At 36.4% G+C, this 25,375-nt stretch overlaps 1 protein-coding gene across 2 annotated transcripts in view; it reads right to left on the reverse strand.

Moving 5' to 3' along the window:
- The window catches only part of MARCHF6 (membrane associated ring-CH-type finger 6), a 49,106-nt gene that overhangs the window by 17,807 nt on the left and 5,924 nt on the right, over nt 1-25,375 (reverse strand). For both annotated transcript variants that reach the window (XM_040548212.1, XM_040548210.1), the window contains exons 4-16: nt 17,501-17,644; nt 15,925-15,997; nt 13,635-13,803; nt 12,122-12,314; nt 11,750-11,811; nt 9,222-9,254; nt 7,572-7,623; nt 4,551-4,609; nt 2,435-2,515; nt 1,938-2,006; nt 1,739-1,813; nt 794-928; nt 179-298 (exon numbers count right to left, since the gene is read on the reverse strand). In XM_040548212.1, the coding sequence (XP_040404146.1) occupies nt 179-298; nt 794-928; nt 1,739-1,813; nt 1,938-2,006; nt 2,435-2,515; nt 4,551-4,609; nt 7,572-7,623; nt 9,222-9,254; nt 11,750-11,811; nt 12,122-12,314; nt 13,635-13,803; nt 15,925-15,997; nt 17,501-17,644 (1,265 nt within the window). The remainder of the gene's footprint in view (nt 1-178; nt 299-793; nt 929-1,738; nt 1,814-1,937; nt 2,007-2,434; nt 2,516-4,550; nt 4,610-7,571; nt 7,624-9,221; nt 9,255-11,749; nt 11,812-12,121; nt 12,315-13,634; nt 13,804-15,924; nt 15,998-17,500; nt 17,645-25,375) is intronic.

A 25,375-nucleotide genomic window follows, 5' to 3' on the forward strand; every position in this document is an offset into this window, starting at 1 on the left:
CTTGTCCAGATGAGTTTTCGTTATCTCAACAGCTGCAGATTCTGTTGGCAACCAGTTTGAGTTTGATCACCTTCATGGTGAAAATGTCTTCCTTAAATATGTAGTATCGTATATGGGAGTTAAAGTAACAGATGAAGTTTTCTTTCCAAGTACAGAAACTTGTAAGAAAAGTCCTTACCACTGATAATATAAACCTCCTGAGATGTCTATAAATAGGCAAGTGAATCATTTCCTGCACAGGATTGAAGTCTGGATCATTCAAATTCCTGAGAAACCATAAGACACCAGGTCTCAATACCTAAAGTGGGAAACAAAAAACAATCATCAAGGGAAAATTATCTTTGTATTTCATGTCATTCATGTTACATTCTATGTAACTCTGCTACACCTTTTTTTTTTTTTTTTTTTTAAAAAAAACACATAACGGGTATAAATATAACACGGTTCAACAAAATGATATAGAAAAAGAATAAAGGAAAGCATTTTCATAGAGGATTAGAGAAGCAATAATTAATTACAAGCTTAGCCTTCAAGCGTTATATTTAACAATTGAAATGCATTCAGATTCACTGCAGCTCCCATTTTTGAAGACTCTGTAAACTGAAAATGTTGAAGTAAAATAAGTCATAATTTTCCACTGCAGTAGGTACCAGTGTGGCCCTTTTCAAACAAAACTGAAATCCACGCAGAACACAGTAGCAGCAATAGCCAGTTGCAAAAGACCTAACTAACAGCTCAACATGTAAGCTTCTCTAACTAATGTTGCCTAACAATTTTGTCCTTATAGACTTACCTCTCTCAGTAAAAGAATGAAGGATGCAAAATAGAAGACGTAAACCATTCCAACTAACCAGTGCAGAAACATCGTGGTACCTGGCGCAGACTGAAAGCTCAATTCTCTGTCTTTCAGAGTGGCATCAAACATTTCCTAAAAGTTAAGTAATAAACAAATATAAATAAAATTTGGGAAACTTCTACAATTACTTATTTTGTTTATCCTAGTGCATATACACTACTTGACATTTAAATTAGATATCTGAATCATGCATCCATAAATTATAGCATTTAAATAAATAAAAAAGAATACTTATGAACATTTACATTAAGAACAGCAACTGAAGATCAATTTCTTATCCATGACATACAAAGAGAAGAAAGAAGCCAACTCAACCATTTACATACACTGCATATGTTATAAATCAGTTCAAACAGAGTAGTACTGTGATGGAAGAAAACAAGTAAAATTACAGTTCTATGAAGGCTAGAAGAAATTAATCTTCTCCATTTAGAATTAATCTTTTCTTTTCCAGAAAATCTTAAATTTTACACAGCTGTTCTTTTTAATTCCAAGCAAACACAGCAAGAATCTTTTTCAAAAGAGATCATGCAACTATTAAAACATGAAGTCATTAGCATCTCATGCAAGACGGCTGCCATAAATAAATTTATTCAGTGCACCAATTTGCCTGCAAATTTATTATCACAGTGGTCTTGTAAATGCAGTAAAAATGGTTACAATCTTATTAGCTTAGTTCTAGTAGGTTAACTTATGAGTCATATAAAGGAAAACAAAATTAACATTAAGTGCCTAAAAGAAACCCAACCCTCTCACTCTAGAAACATTGTTTACAAGAACAGTAAATGTGTCATCCAACTCATATCAACAGTTCTCATTAGAACTTTCTTCCTTTAAATATAAACACTTAAAAAAGATTTTATCCCATATTTCTATACCTACCAAAGAGCATATATCCAACCACCAGCCACAGATGAGAGGAAACACACCAATTTCTACCACCACTAACAAGGAAACCTTAGGGGTGGGAAAAAAAAGTAAAGAACATCTCAGTAGATTGACAGAAATTATTAAGAAAATTATAACTTAACTTTAAATTCAAAGAAGTTTGTTTTGATACACAAAAAAAAAAAGGGATTACCTTGACAACAATGTAGCAAACTCCTAATAAACGACGTGATCGCTGGAACTTAACAAGCGCTGCCAAACCCTAAACGGTTCTGTCAAGAAAATACTGAAAAACACTTCATAACAAGTCCAGCATTTCATAGTTTAATATAAAATACTATGTTCTGTGGCTTTTACCAAAGGGAAAACGAGGGGGGGAAGGCTTCTTCACTAGTCTTCTTGGACAGACCTTCAAAATTTACCCAGAGGCATTCAAGTATGCCTTTAAACCCCCATAATATCCTAAGATTTTGTTTCATTAAAGATGTAGAGGGGTTCTGAAGAATGCAGTTCCACTCACAACCTGAAAAAGGTCCAGGAAAACTGAAAGCTTTTCTTCTAATTTCACAGAAAAAGCAGAGCAAAACGGTGAATCAGATGCATCTGCAACACCTCTGAGCATCCCCAAAATATCTCCAGAAAGATGACTCATGTAAAATCTGAAGCAGGTAACTGATGACAAAAGGATACATGACAAACAATTAGAGTTACTGCCAGCAGAACATATCCAACTATAGTTGTAATCAGCCCTTCAAAGTGAGATGCTTGAACCTGGAGGGAGGAAAAAAAAAAAAAAAGGAAGATTTATCAGTCTCTTAGAAGATTACATCTCTTTTTCACATAATTAAGACAGAGTCCAAATCTCAACTCTTCAAGAAGAATGACAAGTTAATTTAGTTTTTACATATTTTAATCTGCTAGTTTTTTGGTAGCTCCAGCAAGAGTAGAAAATATTCTATTGACTGGAAGTCACACAGTACTTTTTTCATTCATGTAACAACCTTTTTGCTGTCCTAATTTTCAAGAAAGGCAGAAAGAAGACCACAGTAATTATAGACCTGTCAGTCTCACTGGTAAATTTTACAAGTACCTGGTAAACTTATGGAGAAGCTTATTCTAGGAGTTACTGAAAAACACCTTAAAGACAACTATTCATTGGTAACAGCCAAGACAGAAAGGAAAGCCAACACAGGGGAAAGTCCTGTTTAACAAATGTCATTTCCTTTTATAACAACGTCACCCAACTAGTTGACCAAGGGAAGCCAGTTGATGTAATCTTTCTGGGTTTCAGCAAAGCTTCTGATACTGTTTCTCACAGTATCCTCCTGGACAAAAGGTCCAGCATAATCTAAACCAACACCTAATATGATGCGTGAACAATTTGCTGACAGGTCAGACTCAAAGGCTTTTAGTAAATGGGCTTATATTACGCTGGCAGCCAGTCACTAGTGGGGTTCCTCAAGGCCCCATTTTAGGGCCATATCTCTTTAATGTTTTTATAAATTATCTGGATGCAGTACTCAGATGTACACTAAGCAAGTTTGCAGACAACACTAAACCACGAGGAGCTGTTGACTCCCTTGAGTGCAGACAGGCCTCGCAGAGAGATACTGACAAAGAGAGCTGAGCAATCATCAGCATGAAGTGTAACGAGAGCAAGTGCTGGATTCTGCACCAGGGAAGGGGCAACCATGGATATACATACAGACTGGGGACAAGAGGCTGGAGAGCAACCCTGTGGAAAGGAATCTGGGGGTTCCAGCTGACAGCAAGTTGAACATGAGCCAGCAGTTCGCCCTGGCAGCCAAAAGACCCAGCCGTGTCCAGGGTTGCATCAAACACAGCACTGCTAACTAGTCAAGGAAAGGGATTGTCCTGCACTAGTCTGTGCTGCTGCAGCCTCACCTTGAGCACTGTGCAGTTTTGGGTGCCACGGTATAAAAAGGACAAAAAAGGCCAAAAAACTATTAGACAGCATCCACAGGAAGGCAACAAAGATGGTGCAAGGTGTAGAGGACAAAACATAGGAGCAGCAGCTGAGGTCCCTTGGCTTGTTCAGCCCAGAGCAGGGCAGGCTGAGGGGAGGCCTCATGGCGGCCTGCAGCTCCCTCACGAGGGGAGCGGAGGGGCAGGCGCTGAGCTCTGCTCTCTGGGGACAGCGACAGGACCCGAGGGAACGGCATGGAGCTGGGACAGGGGAGGGTCAGGCTGGGGGTTAGGAAAGCTTCTGCACCCAGAAGGTGGTCGGGCACTGGGACAGGCTCCCCAGGGCAGTGGTCACAGCACCGAGCCTGCTGGAGTTCAGGAAGGGTTTGGACAGTGTTCTCAGACACATGGTCTGATTTTTGGGTGGTGCTGTGTGGAGCCAGGAGTTGGACTCATTGACCCCTGTGGGTCCCTTCCAAATCAGTATATTCTATCATTAACCTCCATATATGAAACAAAGTGGTATCTTACACCACCTCCCAGCCTTCACTAACTACCATCACCAAATCTAACAGTTTCCCACTACACACTAAAACTGTACATGAACAAGACGCTGTTAACAAAAAGACAAAGAATACCATACATGCATTTTTTGTAAAAGGAAGAAACCTCACTTGAAAGTTAAATAATGGAAAAAGTGTGAAAGAGTGAGAGAACATTTTGAAACAGATTACAAAAAGTTTTTTGTTTTTTTTTGTAAAAACAGACTTCCAGGTTACTATTCATATCACAAATAAAAGTGTAAAGATCCTACAAAAATACTGCGATTACAATAAACAGTGGCTGCTTTTACATTTTGAAAGTATAAAACAGTACTTACATATTCCTCAAAGCCCAGGCCAACAATGGAGAAGTGACCAATGTGGTATGGACAAAATGCTGCATAATGTAAGCAAAAAGGAAAAAAAAAAGGCCATCAGAACTGCTAACCAGAGCCCTATTTACAGTATGTATAGTACAACACGGTAATTATTCTACTTCTCAACAATTTTGATAAAAAACTCAAAAAACTTTATGCAAATATTTGTGCTATACTTCCACCATGTTATGAAGTCAGGTTAGAACTCACACTGAAAGACTAAACAATATAAACCTGCACAAACTAAGATGAGAGTCTTCCCCTTAGCTCGTATTGCAGTGTGTAAATTAATTCCATTTCCTAGTCTTACATACTAGATTGATATCATTCTCATGCATACACTGCTGCAGGAACCTGTCTGAATACTTACTTTCCCACACTTACGATTCACTTTTACTGCTCTCACTTTTAGGATTACGAAAAATGAAAGCTCTGAAGGTAACAAGGAGAGACAACAGTCCAGCGAAGGGATATGGAGAAACTGAGGAGGCTTTTACTTCTACCCTGAATTACCGTATTAAGAACTATCACCATTCCTGACAACTCACACTCTCGCCAGTTCTGAGGTCTCAGGAGGAATGAATTCAAACACACAGTACTTTTGCCACTTCCTGACATCTCAGCATTCGTAACAAGACCAAACAGTCATTTTAGCTCACTCTGTGGTCTAACTAAGCTCCAAAGGACTAAAGAGTTCAAAGCTTACTTTCCTATGGGACTAGAGGGATGCAACAAGAAAGTAAAAGAGAAGCAATGACTTTTGGCTATTTTGCCTTCATTTTTACCTATAACCTTCATTTTTGCCTATACAGCCTTCAATGGTGACCTTAGAGGTCTTTTCCAACCTAAATGATTCTATGATAACCCACTCTGGGTACTACTGTAGACCAAACGTACCCCCAAACAAAAAGCATAAAGATTTTCTCTCTCGTCCTCATCTCTATACAAACCAACATATCAAAAAACTGCAAAAAAGATTTATCGGGACATGCACTACCCTGAACAACGATCAGAAAATCTTAATTCTAAGGCCCCCAAAAAAACCTTAGCAGTTGCTGGGAAGCGCAAAAATATGAAAGATAGGCGGAGGTCTCAAGTCCTTCACGCCCAGTGAGAACAAGAGAAAAGTCAGATGAAAAAAACACAACCACAACTCCTACAGACAGCAAATTCATGACTTAAAAGCCATATGTTTTTTATTTTGAATGCTTTATGAGATTATAGTACACAGTTTATCACGTTTTCTAAAATAATGTTCTTTAAAAGAGAATTTTTAATAGACCCTTTTCAATAGGGAGCATGAAGGAGCATAAATCCCTCTGAGTACAATAACGAGCTACAGCACTTATGAATTAACTCAGACCATAATCAACTTGAAGAGAACAATACAGGAGAACTTTTGGACCAGTAATGTTCTTTCCAAAGATCCAAATTCTTTCCCTCTGTTTTATCTCCTAGTAAGTACTTCCTGTGACATTTGAACTCACCATGACTGTGAAACTAACAACTAGAGATTTGGCAATCCCAAGTTAGGCAGCACTACTTAGCAGGGAAGATACTAAAAATAGGTTTGAGACAAATTAAATAGCCAGATCTCCGTCTCACTTGCTCTGGAAAGTCATTCACCTTCTATTCTGTTAGTTTCCCATCTGGAAAACACATTCAGAGCTACTGAAAAACCATCTATATGACAACTTTGGCGATTATTCTTGTTATTCAGCTGTTCTTAAATCTAAATAAAAGATGTAGGTATTTCAGAGTTATCAGCTATGTACAAGCCTAAATTTTATAGCAATTAAAAGCCTGCCAATTAATCTCTGGTAATTAATTTTAATCTGTAGTTGTCAGAAAGAAAAAACTCAAGTATATTCCTACACTCTTATTAGAAAAGTTACAGTTTCTGGTGAATTAAAATTTACATTATGATTCTTTTTACTTTATTTTGATCTCATTTGTTTCAGTAACTAAATGCTCAAAATCACTAGTTTGGTATTGTGAGCTTTACTTTGCAAGGGAAAATATCCTATCTACAGTATAGCTTCAGTTTTTAAGGCTTTAAGTCTTTTGCTAAGAAAGACCACTTAAAAAAAAAAGGCATCATAACCAATCTATTTTTATGATGATAATTAAGAGCAAGTGAAATTTTACGTCCAGTGTCTCTTCAAGACTATAAAATGATCTACCTTGCATGTAAAATAATGCTGCTTCTGCACAAACTTGCGTCAAATTAACAGCACAAATGAGCCTGACCACTGTATTCAGAAAGGTAGTAGCAGAGGTGAAACAGGCAAAATTAAGGCACAGTGAAGGACTGTTATTCTCCAACGTCACTCGAGGTACAAGGTACAAACAGAACTGAAACTGAACCACAATCTAATGCCTCTCAGGAGGATCTCGAAAAATACACGTTTCTAAATTTGTTAGCGCCACCTCCCCCCCTATTTTTTTTCTAAAAAGTAAGTCAGACTAATTTAGTTGTATGAACTAAGGAAAGCCGTTCAGTAGTTGTCTAGGACACAAAATGGAATTATATTTGACAACTTTACAGAGTCAGCTACATTCTTGTCTTGCCTTCTCCCCCCAGTTTTGAGCTCATAAATGGATTCTTGATCTAAGAAGTAATGTGACTATATCTAAGGAAAACTATAACAAGAAGCGTACCCAACTCATTCCTATAGGTACTGCAATTGCTCACAAATGAAATTCCACGAGGTTCCTCCTTTAATTTAGCAGTATTCCAAAAATACCATTTCCTGTGATCTAGCTGACATGATTAAGTTTTTCTAGATTTCCTATTTCAAACTAAACACTTAAAGGAATTAAATGATAATGCTAAAAGCAATAAAGATTTATTATTTGTATTCTGAGTGCATTTGTGGTTCTATTTTTAAAAGTTACAACATCTATTTAGCTTTAAAATTAGTCTGAATTATTACTTTACAAAGAAATAACTTTTTTAAACTAAGAGCAAATGATACTTACCAAACACAAGTATGAACAATGTATTTAAAGATACCACCCAAAACACATGTTCCTGTGAGGAGTACGGGGGAGGAAGGGAAGAAGAAAAGAGTACATAAATGTCAGTCATTTAAATAAGTGACTTTTTTGTTTTTATCTAAACTTATTTCAACTGTCTCTTATTACCAGAACTTGCATGTCTCATGTTAGGGCAGATTATGAAAACATCTGTTTATTCATGGATACCTACCTGGATAAGAACATTAGTATTTGGCTTTAACATTTTTATTTTTACAGAATAAGCTTTGATTTTAAAATCAGTATCAATAGTTCCCTTTAAAAGCAGTTACACAAAGTGTATATGAATATTTGTTTTATAAATAAGAAAAGTTTCTTTTGAATTTTAGCAATTAGTTTGTAAAAGAAACCTATCAACAAAACTGATAGCATTAACTCTAGAACTGACAGCACTATTAATACTTTTAGCTAAGATGTGAACTCAGCTGTAAGTACACTGGAATTTTAATTATTATTGAGATCAATTACTAATGATGTAAGCTACTTTATTTCCAACATGAGATATGACATTAAAAGATAAGACCTTTTATTTCAAACATGAGATGTTTATCCACTAAACTATCTAGTGAACAAGTTAATATATAAGAATTCTATTTCTTTCACACACAAAATAAAGCAAAAATTATACTGCTAGAAGACAGCAAAACTTATTGTTCCCTTTAAAATATAAAAGGCTTCTATTCTTAAAATAAGAGATCTATCAGATGATACCTGATGAATGTAACTGTGCTGAGTTAAAGTTTGTTGCCATTGACTCTGCACTCCCTTCCCTCTGAACTCAAAGTTTGGTATCCCCCACAATCAGGTGGGATGGGCAGCAGAGAGAATCTTACAAGTAAACTGTAAGAAACTGCCCACTAGATGATATGCATTATACATAAGAGTTTGTCAGGGAGATAATCAACATGGGCTCACCAACAGACAAGTGTTAAAAAGCAGATTTTTAAGGAATGCTTTGCTCAATTTTCTTAACCAGAAAAAAAAAATTGAATCAATTTAAAAGATATAACTTTCACTAGGCTAACTACTGTGAAGATCTTAAACAAGATTTAATACTGATATCAATTAAAATAACATGCAATGGGGAAAAAATTCTAGGGGGTAATAAAAAAAGCCAACGAAGTCAAGAAACATAACTAAAGATTTTACATTCTAAAATCTAGTGTATACTAAAAAAAAAAATCACTGTTGCCATTTTGTTGGTATTAAGGCAAACTAGAGAAGGCGAAATGAGGGCACTACTTTAATAACAACATAAAGAGTAAAACTTAAAACTAGAACAGGTATATATATCCAGTGTATGCTTATAAAAAACTGTCTAATTTTTATTTACAACAGAGCACATGATCCAAAGTCTTTTAAGATTTTCAACTTTTATGCCACTAACAGCACTCCACTATGTGAAACTCCTAAAAATATACAATTTGCTTGGTCATGATATCATATGAAAATCTCTTTAAAGAATTTACATCAAATGAAAATAAGGACTTCAAATAGAATGATTACATTAAAAAAAAAAAGGTTGTTTTTTTTTTTTTTTTTTTTTAAGACAAGCCTGTTATAGAAATTCTTGAAATGCAAGATTTCACTTACTAAAAAAACCAGAGATCCATCAAGCCCAAGCATCTGTGAAGATAAAGTTAGTTTTATTCATCAGAAAAATGCAAGTAACATGTCTAATATTGGCATCACAGAAGCCTTTTACACTCTGATTTTCATGTCCAATAGTCAAAGAGTTTTTCTATTGCTCAGTCAACACAATCCAGAGACAAATTCTTAACGATAAAGGTAGAAACTAAGTTCTCATTAAATACAGTATACTTAGTTGATGAAAGGCAGTGATATCCATATAAAATATCTTTATATATATGACACGTTAACTGCCTAATTTATAAGGCTACTTCTATCCAAGATCTTAAAGAATTTAACAAAGATTTTGTATTTATAAGAAATTTTAGTGTTTGAACTGCTATTTAAAAATCATTTAAACAATGCAGTATTAAAACAAGGAGCATTTTTTTTTGCTTCCTTGTTTCAAAATATGATCTTACGTTTCACTGAGAGAAGCGGAAGAGTATTATTTTTACCTTCAATGCAAAAAAGTAACTAGTAACTGGATAATGTTGCTATGTCGTATGCTACTAAATTTAGAACAGAATTGGTTTACAGCTAGGGAAGACAGGAAACAAATCCACCATCATTCTGCACAGCTCTTATGAGAAGCATCCACAGACCTGCCAAAAATAGGATGTCTATTTCTCCACACTTCAGGGATTTTCTATTATTTTAGTCCTGACACTCATATGATTACTGCTATAAAGTTCCAGGCTCAAAGCTAATTTCTTCCAGGGTTTTGTGCTACAAGTTGTACATACTGTACACAGTAAACAAAGATGCAAAGATATTTTTGAAAATTCAGAAAGCTTGCATGTTATTTTCACAAGATGAAACAGCAGAGAAGCCTTCCCCCCTTTTGATATTAAATGTTAACTAGAGATCTATTGCCTATGCCAGCAATAGGATTAGAAACGGTTATGTGACTTTCCTAAAATTTATTTCTATATTCATGGAGAGGCATCAAAACATTTCCCATTAGGAATATACTAACATTTCCTAGAACATAAGTTAAGTTCAAAAATAAGACTTCCCTCTTGATGTACACAATAAAAGGGTTCAGAAACCTGAGCGTATGTATGCTCTTTTTCATTGAATACCTTTCAAAACAAACTAAGCATCTTTCCATTAGATATATGCAAAGATCACGACCTGTCCCTGACATGATTTTGGCGGGGATAGAGTTAATTTTCTTCATACAGGCTTATACGACGCTGTGTTTTGGATTTTTGATGAAAATAGGGGTGATAGTACACTGATGGTTTTAGTTGATGCGGAGCAGTGCTTACAGAGTAATTTTCTGCTTCTCATACTGCCCTGCCAGCAAGGAGGCTCGGGGTGCATATGAAGCTGGGGGGGATGTAACCAGCATAGCTGACTCAAACTGATCAAACAGATAGATCCATACCATATGTCATGCCCAGCAATAACAGCTGGGGGGAAAAAGGTGGAAGGTGGGGACATTCGGAGTGATGATGTTTGTCTTCTCAAGATGACATCACGCATTAATGATGAGCCTTGCTTTCCTGGGCGTGGCTGAATACCTGCCTGCTGATGGGAAACAGCAACAAACTCCTCGGTTTGCTCTGCTTGTGTGCATGGCTTTTGCTTTACCTAGAAAGCTGTCTGTATCTCAGCCCATCAGTTCTTGCACTTTTACCTTCCCTATTCTCTCCCCAACTCCACCTGGGGGTTGTGAGTGAGTGGCTGTTTGGTACTTAGCTGCTTGTCCCTCGTGATGAAACTTGAATTTCTTGACCTTGTTCAAAGCAACAACTGTAACAAACAACTGTCTGCCTTGGGCACTAGCGGTAATGGTAAATGAAATGAAGCTGTTTCATCTACCTTCAGGTAGACTTTGTTGTATGGAGTGAGCTTTGAACTCAGATGTTGATCTAAACCAGCCACAAAAAGTAGTTCTTGAGCTCTGATAGTTCTCTATCTGATTATAGAGTGCATCTCATGTCTAACTATGGAACCTGTGGTCCATAAACAAAACAGAAGCAGTACTGCATTAAAACGCTCCATCATTTTTTATGAAGTATATTTGTCTTTTTCAAATACATAAAGTACCTAACCAAAATTTCAGGTTTCTTTAGTAGTTTTGATGTTATCGATGCTTTCATGAATATAAAAGTATTAAACTATAATCAACAACACAACGCGCTGTTCGTATGACCTAGCATCCTTAATGCAAACTGTAATTGATTTCTAAACCTGACCAAATTGAAGACTTCAGAAAGGTCTCTGCTAATGGATTTTAAGCTGTTACTGAACTACACATCAATGAAATGACTTTTTGATGTTTAAGGAGTATAGTAATATTTTATTTCTAATACAGTGACCTTTTTGGGTTTGTAAAGGACTCTTACTACCAGTTTTCACACTAGACAACAATATCCAAATATATCCCTGATGGATTTTATTACCAAAATGCTGTGAATCATTTCAAGTATAAATCAGAAAGAAATAAGTAGAAATAAGTCACTGAAGTTATTCTTACTCACTCGCTCCCAAGTAAGCTCTTCTGCTGCTCGATCCCATTCCAAAGCGTTCCAGTTCATGTCATCTGAGGAGACAAGAGCCATTTTTACAGCTGTCAGACTCACCCCAAACCAGATTCAACTACTCCATGCTATGCTTTAAATAAACAAAAGGGCTTATGTGCGTAACGTTCAACTCATGAATGCTGATAGCTTTTCAGCAAGCATATGCTTTAATACTCAAAAGAAATATACGAAATTTGCAAAACCAAAAAGATAAATAATCTGAAGTGGGAAGTCATACAATTAGCTTCCTTGAGTTATGACAGCTCGATTTTCAAGTTTCACTTATATTTTAAAAAAATTAGAACATTACTGTTTTGAGTCACCTGTTACCTTGTGCTCCATTGTTTGCATCTGCTGCATCTTCTACTACAGCATCTTCTTCATCTTCGTTATCCTCCTCTTCTTCATCTACTTGTTCTTCTTGAATTTCAGGGTTCTCGCCTACAACTACATTCTCAGCAGCTGGGTTAGCAGGTTGATCAAGCACAGCATTTTCAACACCGCCATTTGCAACAGCCTGAGCCTGCAGAAACAGGTTACTAGCACTCAGTTAAATTGATTATACTCTTTGTACTTTATCTTGTATCCAGGAAAAACAAAAAGCGTATCAAATAATATTTATTTATTTAGGTAAGCATTGAGAAGCAACAATTTCTCTCTTAAAAGAAAGAGAGACATTCAAGACTTCTTCACAGAACAGCTGAGGTTGGGAGTGGCCTCTAGAGGTCATCTAGTCATCCCACCTACTCAAAGCAGAGTCAGCTACAGCAGATTGCTCAGCGCTGTTTCCAGATGTTTTTCAGTAACTCCACCACCTCTCTAGGCAACCTGTTTCAGCAGCAGATTGCCCTTACAGTAAAAAAGGCATTATGCAATTTCTATTTCGATTTGTGCCTATTACTTTCTGTTCTGTCACTCCATACTACCAAGACGACTCTGCCTCCGTCTTTTACACCCTCCAATCCAGCATTTATACACACTCATGAGGTCCACCCTGAGCATTTTTTCTCCAGGCTGAATGGTTCCATCTCTCTCAGCTTCTCGTTGTATGTCAGATGTTCCAGTCCTTTAATCATTTCTGTCGGATCTTTGCTGTACTCACTCCACCACATCCCTGCCCCTATTGGACTGGGAAGCCCAGAACTGAACACGGCACTCAAAGTGTGGTCTCACGAGACAGTGTTCAACAGAGAACCCCTCTTGAACTTATAAAAACTGTCATTATATTAGAAAGATGATAATTCAGAGACACCCCAAGTGAGTCATAAAACTTAAGATTTGTATCTTGCTCTTTAAAAAGTTGATATTTATCACAAGAAAATAAAATTTTAATCAAGTACTCTCCCCCATGCATGTACCACCTGTATCATCTTTTCTTCCACCTAAGAGTCTTGTGTAAGCACTAAAAGCATACATGTGAATTAAGGTGGCGGGGAGGGCAGAGAATCTCCAACTTCCAAGGTTTCACAAAACCTCCAACTACTTATACAACAGTGAACTGAAATACTTGTGAAAAAGACAAATGTGGCATCTTCATTTACTATGGCTGACAATTCAGCTTTATATGTACAAAATTCTCTTCAAAAAGTGCAAAAGATACGGACGTAGTCGTAAGAATCCAAACAATTTTAAAGTTACAAAAATTATACTGAAACAAATTCATTATCATTCCATTCAATAGAACTTCAAGAACAGAACAGCGATGAGTTTATATAGAAGCACGTGTTCAGTCTCTTAATGTACAAATCAAATACACTGCACTAAGATGGGTTCTGATAATGTAGTTATTCACATCAACATATTTCCTAAATTTATTATGAACTATTGGGCAGTTAAGTTTTACCTCATTTTGTTGACCAACACCATTGAGTGGCTGCTGCTGATTTTGTTCCAACCACTGTGGTGCTCCTCCATGGACAATCTGTTCACGTAACCAAACAAGGCTGATAAATGCACACAGAGTGCATGTCACCACAAAACAACCCTGCAAACAGTCAGCCAGTAAGTTCTCCCTGATAAAGAGAGAAAAACATTAATTATAAATCTATTTTGCTTATTAAGACTACACTTAGTCATTGTTAACTTCCACAAACAGACACTCTTAGTTCAAATCAACAGAAACATACATTTGTGTGAAAAGTTGAATTTATTCGTTTACCTAGGTAAAGAAACTATGTAGATGTAATTTTATTTAGTTTTTAAAAATCCGTTCAAAGGAGGTTTCATTTAGAAGGTTCTAAGTACCTGTACAAAAATGATTTTAAGTGCCAAGATAAACACTGATTTGGAAAACGCTGTATTTCCCTCTGGTTTGGCTTTCAAAATTAAATTACTGTTTAAACAGAAATATTCCTCAGAAACAGGTGCTGACTCAAGATGAAGAGAAGCTTCAAGCGTAGTTCAGGAAAAACTATTTCCAAGAAATGCAAATGAAATACAATAGTCACTAAGTAAATTATATTGCTGTATCAAAGTTATTTCTTCTAGATATAGAATTTGGATTTGGTACAGTAGAAGATCTGTCTAAATGGCAAGATGCGTAATTTCATCCACTGAAACATTTTATCTGCTGAGCTACCCTAACCAAACAAATGGAACTGCTGGGTTTGCCTTTGACTCTATTTTTCAGGTAGTCTTTTACCCCAGACATTTACTGTTCTACACTGCACTTTAAAAATCCTAATCTATCAAGTCGTATCTAACTGTAAAGAAGGAGCAAAACAAAGTTCAGTTAGCTAGCTGAAACCAGGGTTTCAAATAATGCAATAGGTACTTAAATTGACTTAAATAACCCTCATGCCTATTCTGGGTATCCCTTCCCACTTGTTTCCACCCTTGCATTACTCTTTAGCCACAGTAGATTTGCTCAGGAAACAGACTGACTACACTAAGTCATTTAAAATAAGGAAGAAATACGCTATCACAGTACTTTGCCATTCCCCTGTGAAGTATCAGCCTGACTCTCCATGCAGACACATAAACACTTGTGCCTGCACAACACGGTGAATACCACAGGGACCAGAAATGAAAAGATGACACAAGGTGCTATTGAAATAGACTGTCAAAAAAAACAGATGTCAAAGTTTCACACACTATTAAGAGTTGACACATACTTGAATCCTTTATTTTCCCCCTAACTATAGATTCCATAGGCTGTAAAGAGACATCAAATAATGTGCTCCAAGTTCAGTTGTAAAATTGCAGATCCTTCTCAGTCAAGTCAGAATAAAACTTACGCTTAATGAGAGATCACAGGAAAAATACTGTTCTTAATCTCAAGTGAGTATCTCTCCCTACTATCAAAAATTAATGAAATGTAACATGCCCCGGTGCCTAAAAATCAAATAGCTCAACAGCAGGTAATTTAAAGAAAAAATTGAGATGACTTATCTAAACAAGACAGGACATTCATTCAGAATCTGCTGAACTTGCAAGTGATTCTAATCAAACTGAGTTTCACTTCCTCAGGTTTAAGAGAATGAAAAAAAAAAAACAGATCTAAGAAAAAAACAGAAATTCTGTTGTATTGGTAATTTACTAATTCTTTAAATGATACTGATTTAAAAAAGACTAAAAGGGACAGTACTCAATAATGTATGGTGACTGAAGCATTAAAATATAAATGCTAACTAAAATGTGAACAGATAAATCTATTGCATGAGAAATTCAGGATGAATAAAATTAATTCAGAATATAAAAATGGAGCAAAGCAAACAATATACCACTATTATATATAATAATATATACTAATATTCTACTATGTAGCATCAGGTTTAAACTGTTCTAAAATCTTGCAGAAGTACTTAAAGGATATTATTATTATTTTTAAATAATTAAAGAATTTTGAAGCATAAGTTCTCTTGACATCACATATAAATCTTCAAGCCACTAACCAGGGCCCATTTTATAAACTCAGCTTTCCATCTCCAAAGAAATCAAGTAACAGAACTTCGAAGTGAAATGATTTCTGTTGTAAAACAAAGGGCCAAACATCCCACTATGCAAAGGGAAATGGACAGTTCCTAGTGTAAGACAATGGAAGATAAAAAGCTGGAAGAAAAGGACACTGAGGGACCATTTTCACCGTTACCTGATGAGGAAGGCAATTTGTAACAAACTGGTTAAGTACTTACGTTGACAGAATATCTAATGGCAGTGTCAGTAGTGAGCTCACAGAGCCAGTAAACAAGCACTTGTAGATACGACCTGCATAACAGAAACACAAGCATAGTATAAAGTTGGTTTTGGTTATGACCTCATTTGGGAAGGATCACAGGTACCTTCTTTTCACCTGACTTTCTAAATAACTTTTATCACAAGCAAAAAATCTTAACTTTCAGTGTGTCAACAGAACTCAAGACCACATACGACATGTGGAATAAAGCTGTACTTTATGAAGTAGACATTAAAAGAACTGCCATACTGTTAGACCCAATATTTAACTAGACCTGTCTCTAACACTGGTCACAACAACAAACGCCTAAGGAAGAGTACAGAAACAGGTTAAAGGTACTTGCAGCAATACTTCCTCAGTATATTCTCACATGTTTCACTGCCAAAATAACTGTGCTGCTTAATCCTTGATGGATTTCTTTCCTATTGATTTGTTCAATCATATTTTGAACCTGCATACACATTCTGTATCATGATAGCCAAGAGTTTCACCATTTCATCACGTGTTTCAAATCACTGCTTTATGGCTTAATATTTAATACTAGTTAATGTTAGCTTTTTACTGCCATTTTTCAGTCACAATCTTAAAACTATTGTATCCATATGTATAGCCTACTTCAGAATCAGCCACGGAAAGAATTTAAAATATTTTTAGTTTTAGTCTAGGGCAGTTTGTAATCTTGTTTACTCCATGTGCAGAAAAGTTTTTTTTCTTGCACAGAAAGGACAGGCTGTGGAAACAGGATCACCTTTTTACAGCTGACCTCGGTACTGTGCTACTTTCAAACTAAGCCAGCACCATCTACTACTAAAAGCACAGAACATACTGAGAAACTGTCTAGAGAGGTTCATTTACTGGCTTCCTGCTCTTTTGTTCAAGGGGTACTCTACTGTTTGTCGAGATGCCCTTCCAATCATTTCCTTCACTGAACGCTATATTCCTTTTCCCTTCTTTTTCATCCACTTGGTATTTCTACCTTGTTGAAACTTTTACCTTGTTGAAATGTTTGTATTTGAAAAGTAAATTTCAAACTAGATACTGCAGCAATTTAAATGTCCTCCCTTTTCCTGCCAAATTATTTTATTATTTATAGGCCTTTAGTTAATTTTTCTATGCAGAGTTTCACTGCTCACCTTATGTATGACTATAAAGAAAATTATGATGTTGATACTAACAGAAAATTTGCACTTTCATTTTTAATTGTTAGAAAAAATAAGACTACAATTCTTCTAGCCAAATGTTAATAAAGAGTATCAAATTAAAACTTCCATGCAGATTTAAGAGATGATAATTGAAGATGCATTTTACTGAAACAAGTTTAAAAGCCTTTTTATGCATTTTGTCCTATCTCAACATCATAAATGCATTGCAGTACTGGCTCAAGAGTCAAATAGCTAGAATTTCTGAGTGAAAGTAAGTTGGATGTGTCTTTGAACTAGTAGGCAGTTTCTTTTGGGCCATGCAAAACGTTGCTGCAGCAAGCAACATGTTCTTCTGTGTATATGAGTGTTACAATACAAGAAATTTATACTTACATGCAGTAAGAGGTACTACTCCCAACCACGCAAAGGCCACAAGTGTATAATGAAACCAGTATCGTATTGCTGTGCCAATACTTGTAACCAGTCCAGCAAAGATATCTTGGATTGGAAGCCGTGAAGGCATATCTGGGGAATAAACTGTGTAGAAAAGGCACTTATGAAACAGCTTTTCCTTTAAAGAAGCATTTTTGTAAAAGTCCTGCCAACTACAAAATGTTTGTACTTGACAAAAAGCCTACTGTAAGAAAAAGCATATTCTATAGATTCCCAACAGATCACTCCAAACAAATAACAAAAAATGTCATGACACATTTGTTACATTCTGTACCGAATTCATTAGGAAAATTAATAGGTTCCACGCTAGTTTTTAACTAAGAGTTTTCTGCATAGCTTTATTACATCAATTGCAGAGCCTAATTATCTCAAAATAAGCTCATGCCTGCAAGAAAAAGCAGATGCTGAATTCAGTAGTCCTCCAACTCAGTATTACCTGAAAGAGATCCCTGTTAATTACAAATCTAGTTCAACAAAAGAGCAGATGGAACAAGATAAATTACGAATTTTGCATTCTGTCAATTTATTTGTGCTAGATAATTTAGATTCCACTTGCCATCCAACAGCACAAAATCTAGCAAAGTGAAAGCACAGAAAAAACAGGAAAGATTCAAGGCAACCTATTAAGTATCTAAAGATGTTGAAATTTATGTAGAAAGGCTTTTACTTTCAATGGATATAAATTTCTACTAAGGTCACACCTATTAAGGAACACGAAGCAAGTCTCTCAGTCTACACAGACACTTTTATAATAGCAAACTTTCTCAACTTTTTAAAGTCAACACATATGTATTACATAAACCCCACCATATTCAAAAGCCAAGAACAAGAGTGACAAGGCTTTTCTTTTGCTTTCACTTTTATTACCATAGTCAGTACATAAAAAGCTGCCTGATAGGTCATTAACGTTGAGCACATCTTCACTTTTATCAAATTACCTCTGATATCTCTACATGTAACCTATCCTTCCCCAAATGGTATGAAAATATGAAACCATATTTTTCAGATTACAGACACTGATTACCTAAAGTTTTCACTACGCATTAAACAATTAGAAGAAATCTATTTCTAATAATTTCATTACATTTAAATAGCTTCTACACACTTATACGGATGCCAAGAAGTCTTAATGTACAGTATTGATACCGAAATTGAACAAAGAAGATAAACTACAGTTAACTGTACAGACACTGCTGCCTGGATGTTTAACGGTTATGTTGAGAACAGCTGAACTTGGAGACTTCTATACATTTAACCACTAGACTTTTTTTTTTTTTTGTCTTTTTTAAAAAAAAGACATACTTTTAACCACATAAATGACATCAATTTTTTTTAAGAACTAGAAGGAAATTTTTTCCTTCCTTCTCATACAATCCTTTGACTTATAAGTCTGAGAAACACTGCTTCATGAAATCCACCTGCATCTCCCTTTTCTCTAATGAACATCCCTGCTACTTTTACTCGCATTCTTAATCACCCTTTTACTAATCTCAGAGAGAAAGCCCCTACGTGAGAACAGGCCTTTTTTCTCTCCAGTGATATTTCCCTGAGTTTCTGTATTGTAAAGAGAAGAAGGGAACACAGTAGAGCAGTATCAATATGCCAAAAAATGTGGAGTTTGGTGCATTTCAACTATGTGTGGATTGTATTTGACTGAAGTAACAGCAAAACAGTAAGACAAATGTTAACGGGTTTTAATTTTCAAAGGTTCTGGTAAAGAAAAAGAAGACTAAAATATAATGCTAGGGAAGCACAGGTCTGAGAACACAGAGCAGCAATTCAAAAGCAGGGCATGTGTTTTGATGTCTAGCAATTTACATTTTGGTAGTACCATAGAAAATACTAATTAAAGACTTACTAACAATCACTCAGCTCATAGTGAACCAACATTCTTGACACTTTAAAAAGCGGATGAGCAGACATTTGTTAAGGGTACTGAAAGAACAGTTACCTGATGTGCATGTGTCACAGATTTATTATGTCACTCGGACAAAACTGAACTCAGCAGATACTCTGAAGCTTACTTTTTTAATTTTCAAAAAAACATACTTTGACCAATTCTTTGGAACTCCAAAAGAAGCCACAATGAAAATATTAACTATGCATTGATGATGTAATTGTTAGGGAGAAGTTAGAATGGCTAAAAAACAAAAACGTGTTTTAGGAATTACTGGAAACTCATACATTACAGTCCCCTCTGTGAGTGAAGATGCCCATCCTCAGTGAAGTTCAGTAAAGCTGCAGTGGCTATAAATGCTAATAATTCTATATGCTAATTTTTCTAAAGGCTTTAGGATTATTACTCAGCATTCAGATAAATGGAGAATTTAGCTCCTACTCAGAGGAGTTAAGCTACATCCCCCAATCTTAACAGTTTGGAGCTGGGTGGGTGGGTGCAGAGAGCAGTGTTGTATTTCTCTACTTTGCCACACCTCAGAATATGTAAAGCTTCTACTGCTATTTCTAGCTCGTTTCAACTTCTCTTCCCCTTTGAGCCATCCAAACAGAAAGGTACAACAAACAGTCCAGGAAGCTAACAAACTGAAGGGTGCTCAATTACATCCCTATTTACATATACATTTGTTGAAATGATCCCTATCTAGTATTTTCATTCCTGTTTTACTGAGATCTGTCCAAATCATGCCCACCTAATGAAACCAGAGAAAAAGCCTACTTTCATTATTGCCCCCATTATCAACTCCTGCAACACATTCAGAAGTTTCCCGATTTTGTACCTCATGTTTGGTGTGTGTGTGTGTGTGTAAATCTCAGACGGATTTGGGTTAATCCTAATTCACAGAGCAGAGAGAAAAAGAACGTGGGCGGCTGCTGAGTGACTACCACTCCAGATTCCACTACTTCAAAAGGACTCAAGAACCATGATGAGAAGATGGAACTCTTCCTACACCACTCAGGCAGGTGAAATGTAATAATTCCTAGCACAACAGGAACCCCTAGTGTACAAACATCTGTAGCACTGAAGCTTTCTACCAATGATTTTCACAGGCAATCCCCCCCGCTTGTGTCTGTCATTTGTATCTGTTTCTCTCTCCACATTCCACTTCCCACCACCAGTGCAAGGCCCAAGACTTTGCACTATTTACATCCTCCTCAATCTCCTTCTCATACTTGTCCTCCCATTCCTTCCTCCATCCCATAATTCCCATCCTAATATCTTTCCTAAAACTGTTTGAGAAGTCAATCTTCTGAGTTATTTTACCACAGTTCCTCCAAACAAAGATTTCTGCACTAGAGAACATTGAAGCAATATTTTTTTCTTACATTTCTAGCGTGAAATTCAGATTTTGGCTGAGAATGAGTTTTCACAGCTTTAGCTCAGCTTTTTTGAGCTGTCAATGCCATGGGAGCACAACCAGAAGCTTCTTGGACTCTTAGGTCACACTTGTGCACTATAACGGCTATTTTACTTGCAGAGTACTAGATTTGTAGATTTAGGTTTTTTTATTTTTATTTTTTCCTGCAATCCTAACGTCTTCAGGAACACAAATATTAATTTTCCTTCCCCAAAGCAGACAGCTCATGCCAGTAATCTTACAACGGGTACTAGACTGACATCAATAAAGTAGGAAAAATACAAAGCAGTCTTTAGAAATTTTCCTTCTCCTAGGGAGAAAAAAAACAAAAAAAAACAACAACAAAAAAAAAGTAAGAAAGCAGACAATGATTAGACAATGACTTTTCAGGGAAGCAGGCTATCAATAAATTTCAGCTGGCAAAAAAATCCACAACACAAAAGTGGAAAAGAATTCTCAATGCTCTAGCTTACTAAAGTGACTGATACTTTCAGATTTATTGCAGGAAGCATTCTTAGCGTTCCCATTTCCTCTGAGGCTATTTAGTAGAAGCACCACACAACTGTGTTTTGACAAACACAATAGGGATAATCTGCTGAATCTGAGTAATTCCCAGTAAACTTAACAAGAAATAAAACAAACTAACACTTTCCATTTAACCTCTCCTTCCCACCCTGTTCCAAGTACCAGAAGTTAATCCAAAAGAAAACTGTACTGCACACACAATTTTCCTTCCAAGGAGATATAGAAATTATTAGCCATGATGTGGGCAGTACAGAAAGGAGCTCTCATCAGAGCAGTGTCTAAGCAATAAAAGCACATACAGGTATTCAAAAAAAACTTACGATGATGTAAAGTATAATAGTAACTATAAATACTAACAAAAACAGATAACTTCACATTTATTACTTGTATTATAAAAAAAAAAAGGGTGGGGGAAGCAGCAGCAGTACAATCCCTGTACAAACCTACCTCCACAAAGAATCATCAGCGATTTTAAACTGATACCGAAGCGACTGTCCAAGAATCTCCCTGTGTCCTAAGGGCTTACTCCCAGTGAATGAGAAAATGAGAACAGGTTGTGCAGGTTTAAGCATGCTACAAGCTTGTTCATCTCCCCCATTTATGGCTAGTTCTGACACAAGGTAGTAAGTGGCTGATTTGTGAAGCATGCAAACAGTTCCAGAGAACTCAGATATACGATCATTATGAGCTAACAAAATACAACGGAAAGTTATCTGTGGCTTTCATGCTGTTGGCCAGCAGCATTCTGAAAATGCAAATCTTTCCCTAGAAGGAATTAATGATCCTGAATGTTTTTTTGCCAGTTTATATTATACCTACGGATTTCATGCCTCCTACGAATTTCTTCCTACAACACATCATCTTACTTTTCACTGAGGGAAGCAGAGCTGCATAAAGAAAAGCAACACTCTTCAGACATATGCTGTATCAAAAAAAAAAAACACTACTATTTATTATGAAGGCTCAAATGGTTTTAATAGTTTTATTTTTCCTCACAGCTGTCACAATGCAATTGTATCCTATTTCATTTCTCACACTTTTCCCATCTGAGTCAGCCTATTTATCTGCCCATAACCTAAACAGATGCATGCCCAGCACGGAAGAAAGCAGAACATCTTACTTTGCTTAGATAAAACTGTCATTTAGCGTATTTCATAAAATCTCCACACTTAAACAGTCCTCTTATGCACAGAGTTCCCATCTACCATTTCTTCTGTAAGTCATTTGAACAACACCTCAATCATCCTTGTGCCCTGACCACGAAAGTCTATATAAATCATAGTGTAAAAAAGGCACGTTTTATGTTCTTGAGATGTACACACAGCCTTTGCTCCAGACTCCCAATGCAAAGTGAGAAAAACGTCACCCCTTCTCATGCAAGCCACAACCCTAACAAAATGTCTGAAATTAAGAATCTCATGAATTTCAACTGCATGTTCATTGTGCACCCTGGAGCTGTCAGCAGATACGTTGAATTCCGTACCCACGTGTAGTATTTTGTGTTTCAGAAATTTGTATTTCCAAACTAGACTTTCTAGACAGGTTGAGGATATGGGCTACTGTGTTAGTCTGTCCAAACGACCAGGTAAAAGAATTGTTCCATTATATCCTTCCATGAAATCTTAATTACTGTAGATAACGAGCCCAAGAAAACGGGTCACTCACTTTAGTATTATCATATAACACTTGCAGAGATCGTTTTGTACAAAGTTACAAAAGCAAATACAAAGATCCAGCAGTTTGGAGCTTAATAAATTAAGCACTACAACTAACAACATGCAATTACTAAGCAATGCTCTTGCATAAGCTACTTAAGAACATGAATATACAATTACATTTTAACAATTTTGCAGTTATACCTATTTTTCTTTGCCATAGTCTATGAACCTTGAATTCTTTCACATTACGCTAGACATGCTAGTCACATCCAGAAGGTTTTAAGACAATCTAAACAAGTATAAAGGCTAATGGATTAATTAGAAAAACAAGCAAACAACCTTATATATTCAATGTGGAGAATCTCAGTCTGCTATAGGACCACTCAGGAGCTCGATCTAAATGATTCACAGGAATAAATAGTTCCTGAGCCAGCAAACTTTTATACTAACATTTACATGTGTTTGTAACTGTTTTCTGTTTAAATGGCTTTAAAATGGCTTTTTTAGTTTAAATGATTTTAAACTAAAAGAGGATATATTTAGATTAGATATAGGCAGAAGTTCTATACTACGAGGGTGTTGAGGCACTGGCACAGGTTGCCCAGAGAAGCTGTGGATGCCCCATCCCTGGAGGTGTTCAAGGCCAGGCTGGATGGGGCTTTGAGCAACCTGGTCTGGTGGGAGGTGTCCCTGCCCATGGCAGGGGGTTGGAACTGAGTGATCTTTAAGGTCCCTGCCAACCCAAACCATTCTGGGATTCTCACATATGAACAAAGGCGGGAAGCAAGAAAGAGAAAGAACAGTAACAAATTAGGATTACAACAATACAAAAAACAAACTCCAAGCGTATAAAACCTTGAATTAGTAACTTTCCATGCATAAATCAAAAGCTTATTTCAGATTATGATTTATAAACTGAAGAACATCTTCCCAACATAGCTTCCTTCCATTTTGCAGCATTCGTATTTACTAAGCTTGCAGTGTCACATCCACCATTTATCAGCAATGCAGCTGTGTAGAAAGCAAAGGGATCAACCCATCCAGATCTGTAGCCGAGTATCAGACTAGTCTACCTCTGTATTTGTATTTCTGAAGATATTTATGTTAATGTTACGTTCTACAGAAAAGAAACTGTCTCCTCATGGGAAATAGAGCTTCACTTTTCATGGATCAGTGCATATGAATATTTAGTGTGCCATCAAGAGAAGTGCATCCCAGCACATCACAAAGAGGAAATTATGTATGTGGGGAGGAAAAGAATATAGAATAGCTGCTTTTCAAAATCTCAGGAAGAAAATGTACAAGTTAAAAATGAACAAACTCCTTGGCATCATTCAAAAACAATACAACTCTTAAAAAAAGATAGCTTTGGACAAACTCATAATTTGAAGACCAGCAAAAAATGAATGAATTTTAAAATATATAAACTTTAGCTTCAAAGTGTGTGTTTGAAAATCAGGCCATTTGCCTACATGGCCAAACACTTTAGAGAATGACGCTATTATTCAAAAGAAAAATCAGTTCTTTGTGCCCCTTCCAAGATGCAGGCTGAACCTCCTACTCTCTTCTTCCTTCCTTATGAAGGCTAACAAACCCAGCAGTCCAGGTGCTAAAGAAGTCCCAAGATGCTCCAGAATGTAAAGATAGTGAAGGACTCAAAGAATATACACACCGGGAATACTTTATGAATACCCCACACCCTCTCTTATACTAGCAAAGGGTCATTTTTGCCGGAATGACAGCAACAGCCTCAATAAGCAAATCAAGCTAAAATAAAAGAGGAGTTGCTGGTATTACTGCACAATTAAAATTCCTCAACTTAGTGCCTGCCAGTTGAAGCACAGATACTGATTACACGTGTTCATTCCACCACATGCCACGGTGAATTAACTGCTAAGTGTTTTAAACCTGGCACAGTTATAGGCCAGATCCATCTCCATTTTGGATGACAGGCGTATACGTCAACCACAACTCCAATTCCATCTCTGCCTTGCCATTCTCCCTCCAGAATCTGTGACTATTTCCCAGATCCCACAACCAGATCCAGTTTCCAAACTGCACATCCAGATTATCCTCCAAATGCAGAGGGATAAGAGCGACTAAGGAAAGTGTAATTGCATTAATTTTATGTGCGAGGGAAATGATGAAACAAGACATGCTGTGTAGAGGAGCAGAGAAATCTGTGCTAGGTACCTGACATGTGCTACCACCGTGTGCAGTCTGGTAGGAAAAAAAAAGCAACTTTTTTTTTTTGGTAATTTGTGCAATGTGGGAAGCCAAGAAGAAAACGTTACCCACTGAGGGTGCTAAGTCTGGGG

The sequence above is a fragment of the Cygnus olor genome, chromosome 2, assembly GCF_009769625.2.
Source record: "Cygnus olor isolate bCygOlo1 chromosome 2, bCygOlo1.pri.v2, whole genome shotgun sequence".
Taxonomy (NCBI): domain Eukaryota; kingdom Metazoa; phylum Chordata; class Aves; order Anseriformes; family Anatidae; genus Cygnus; species Cygnus olor.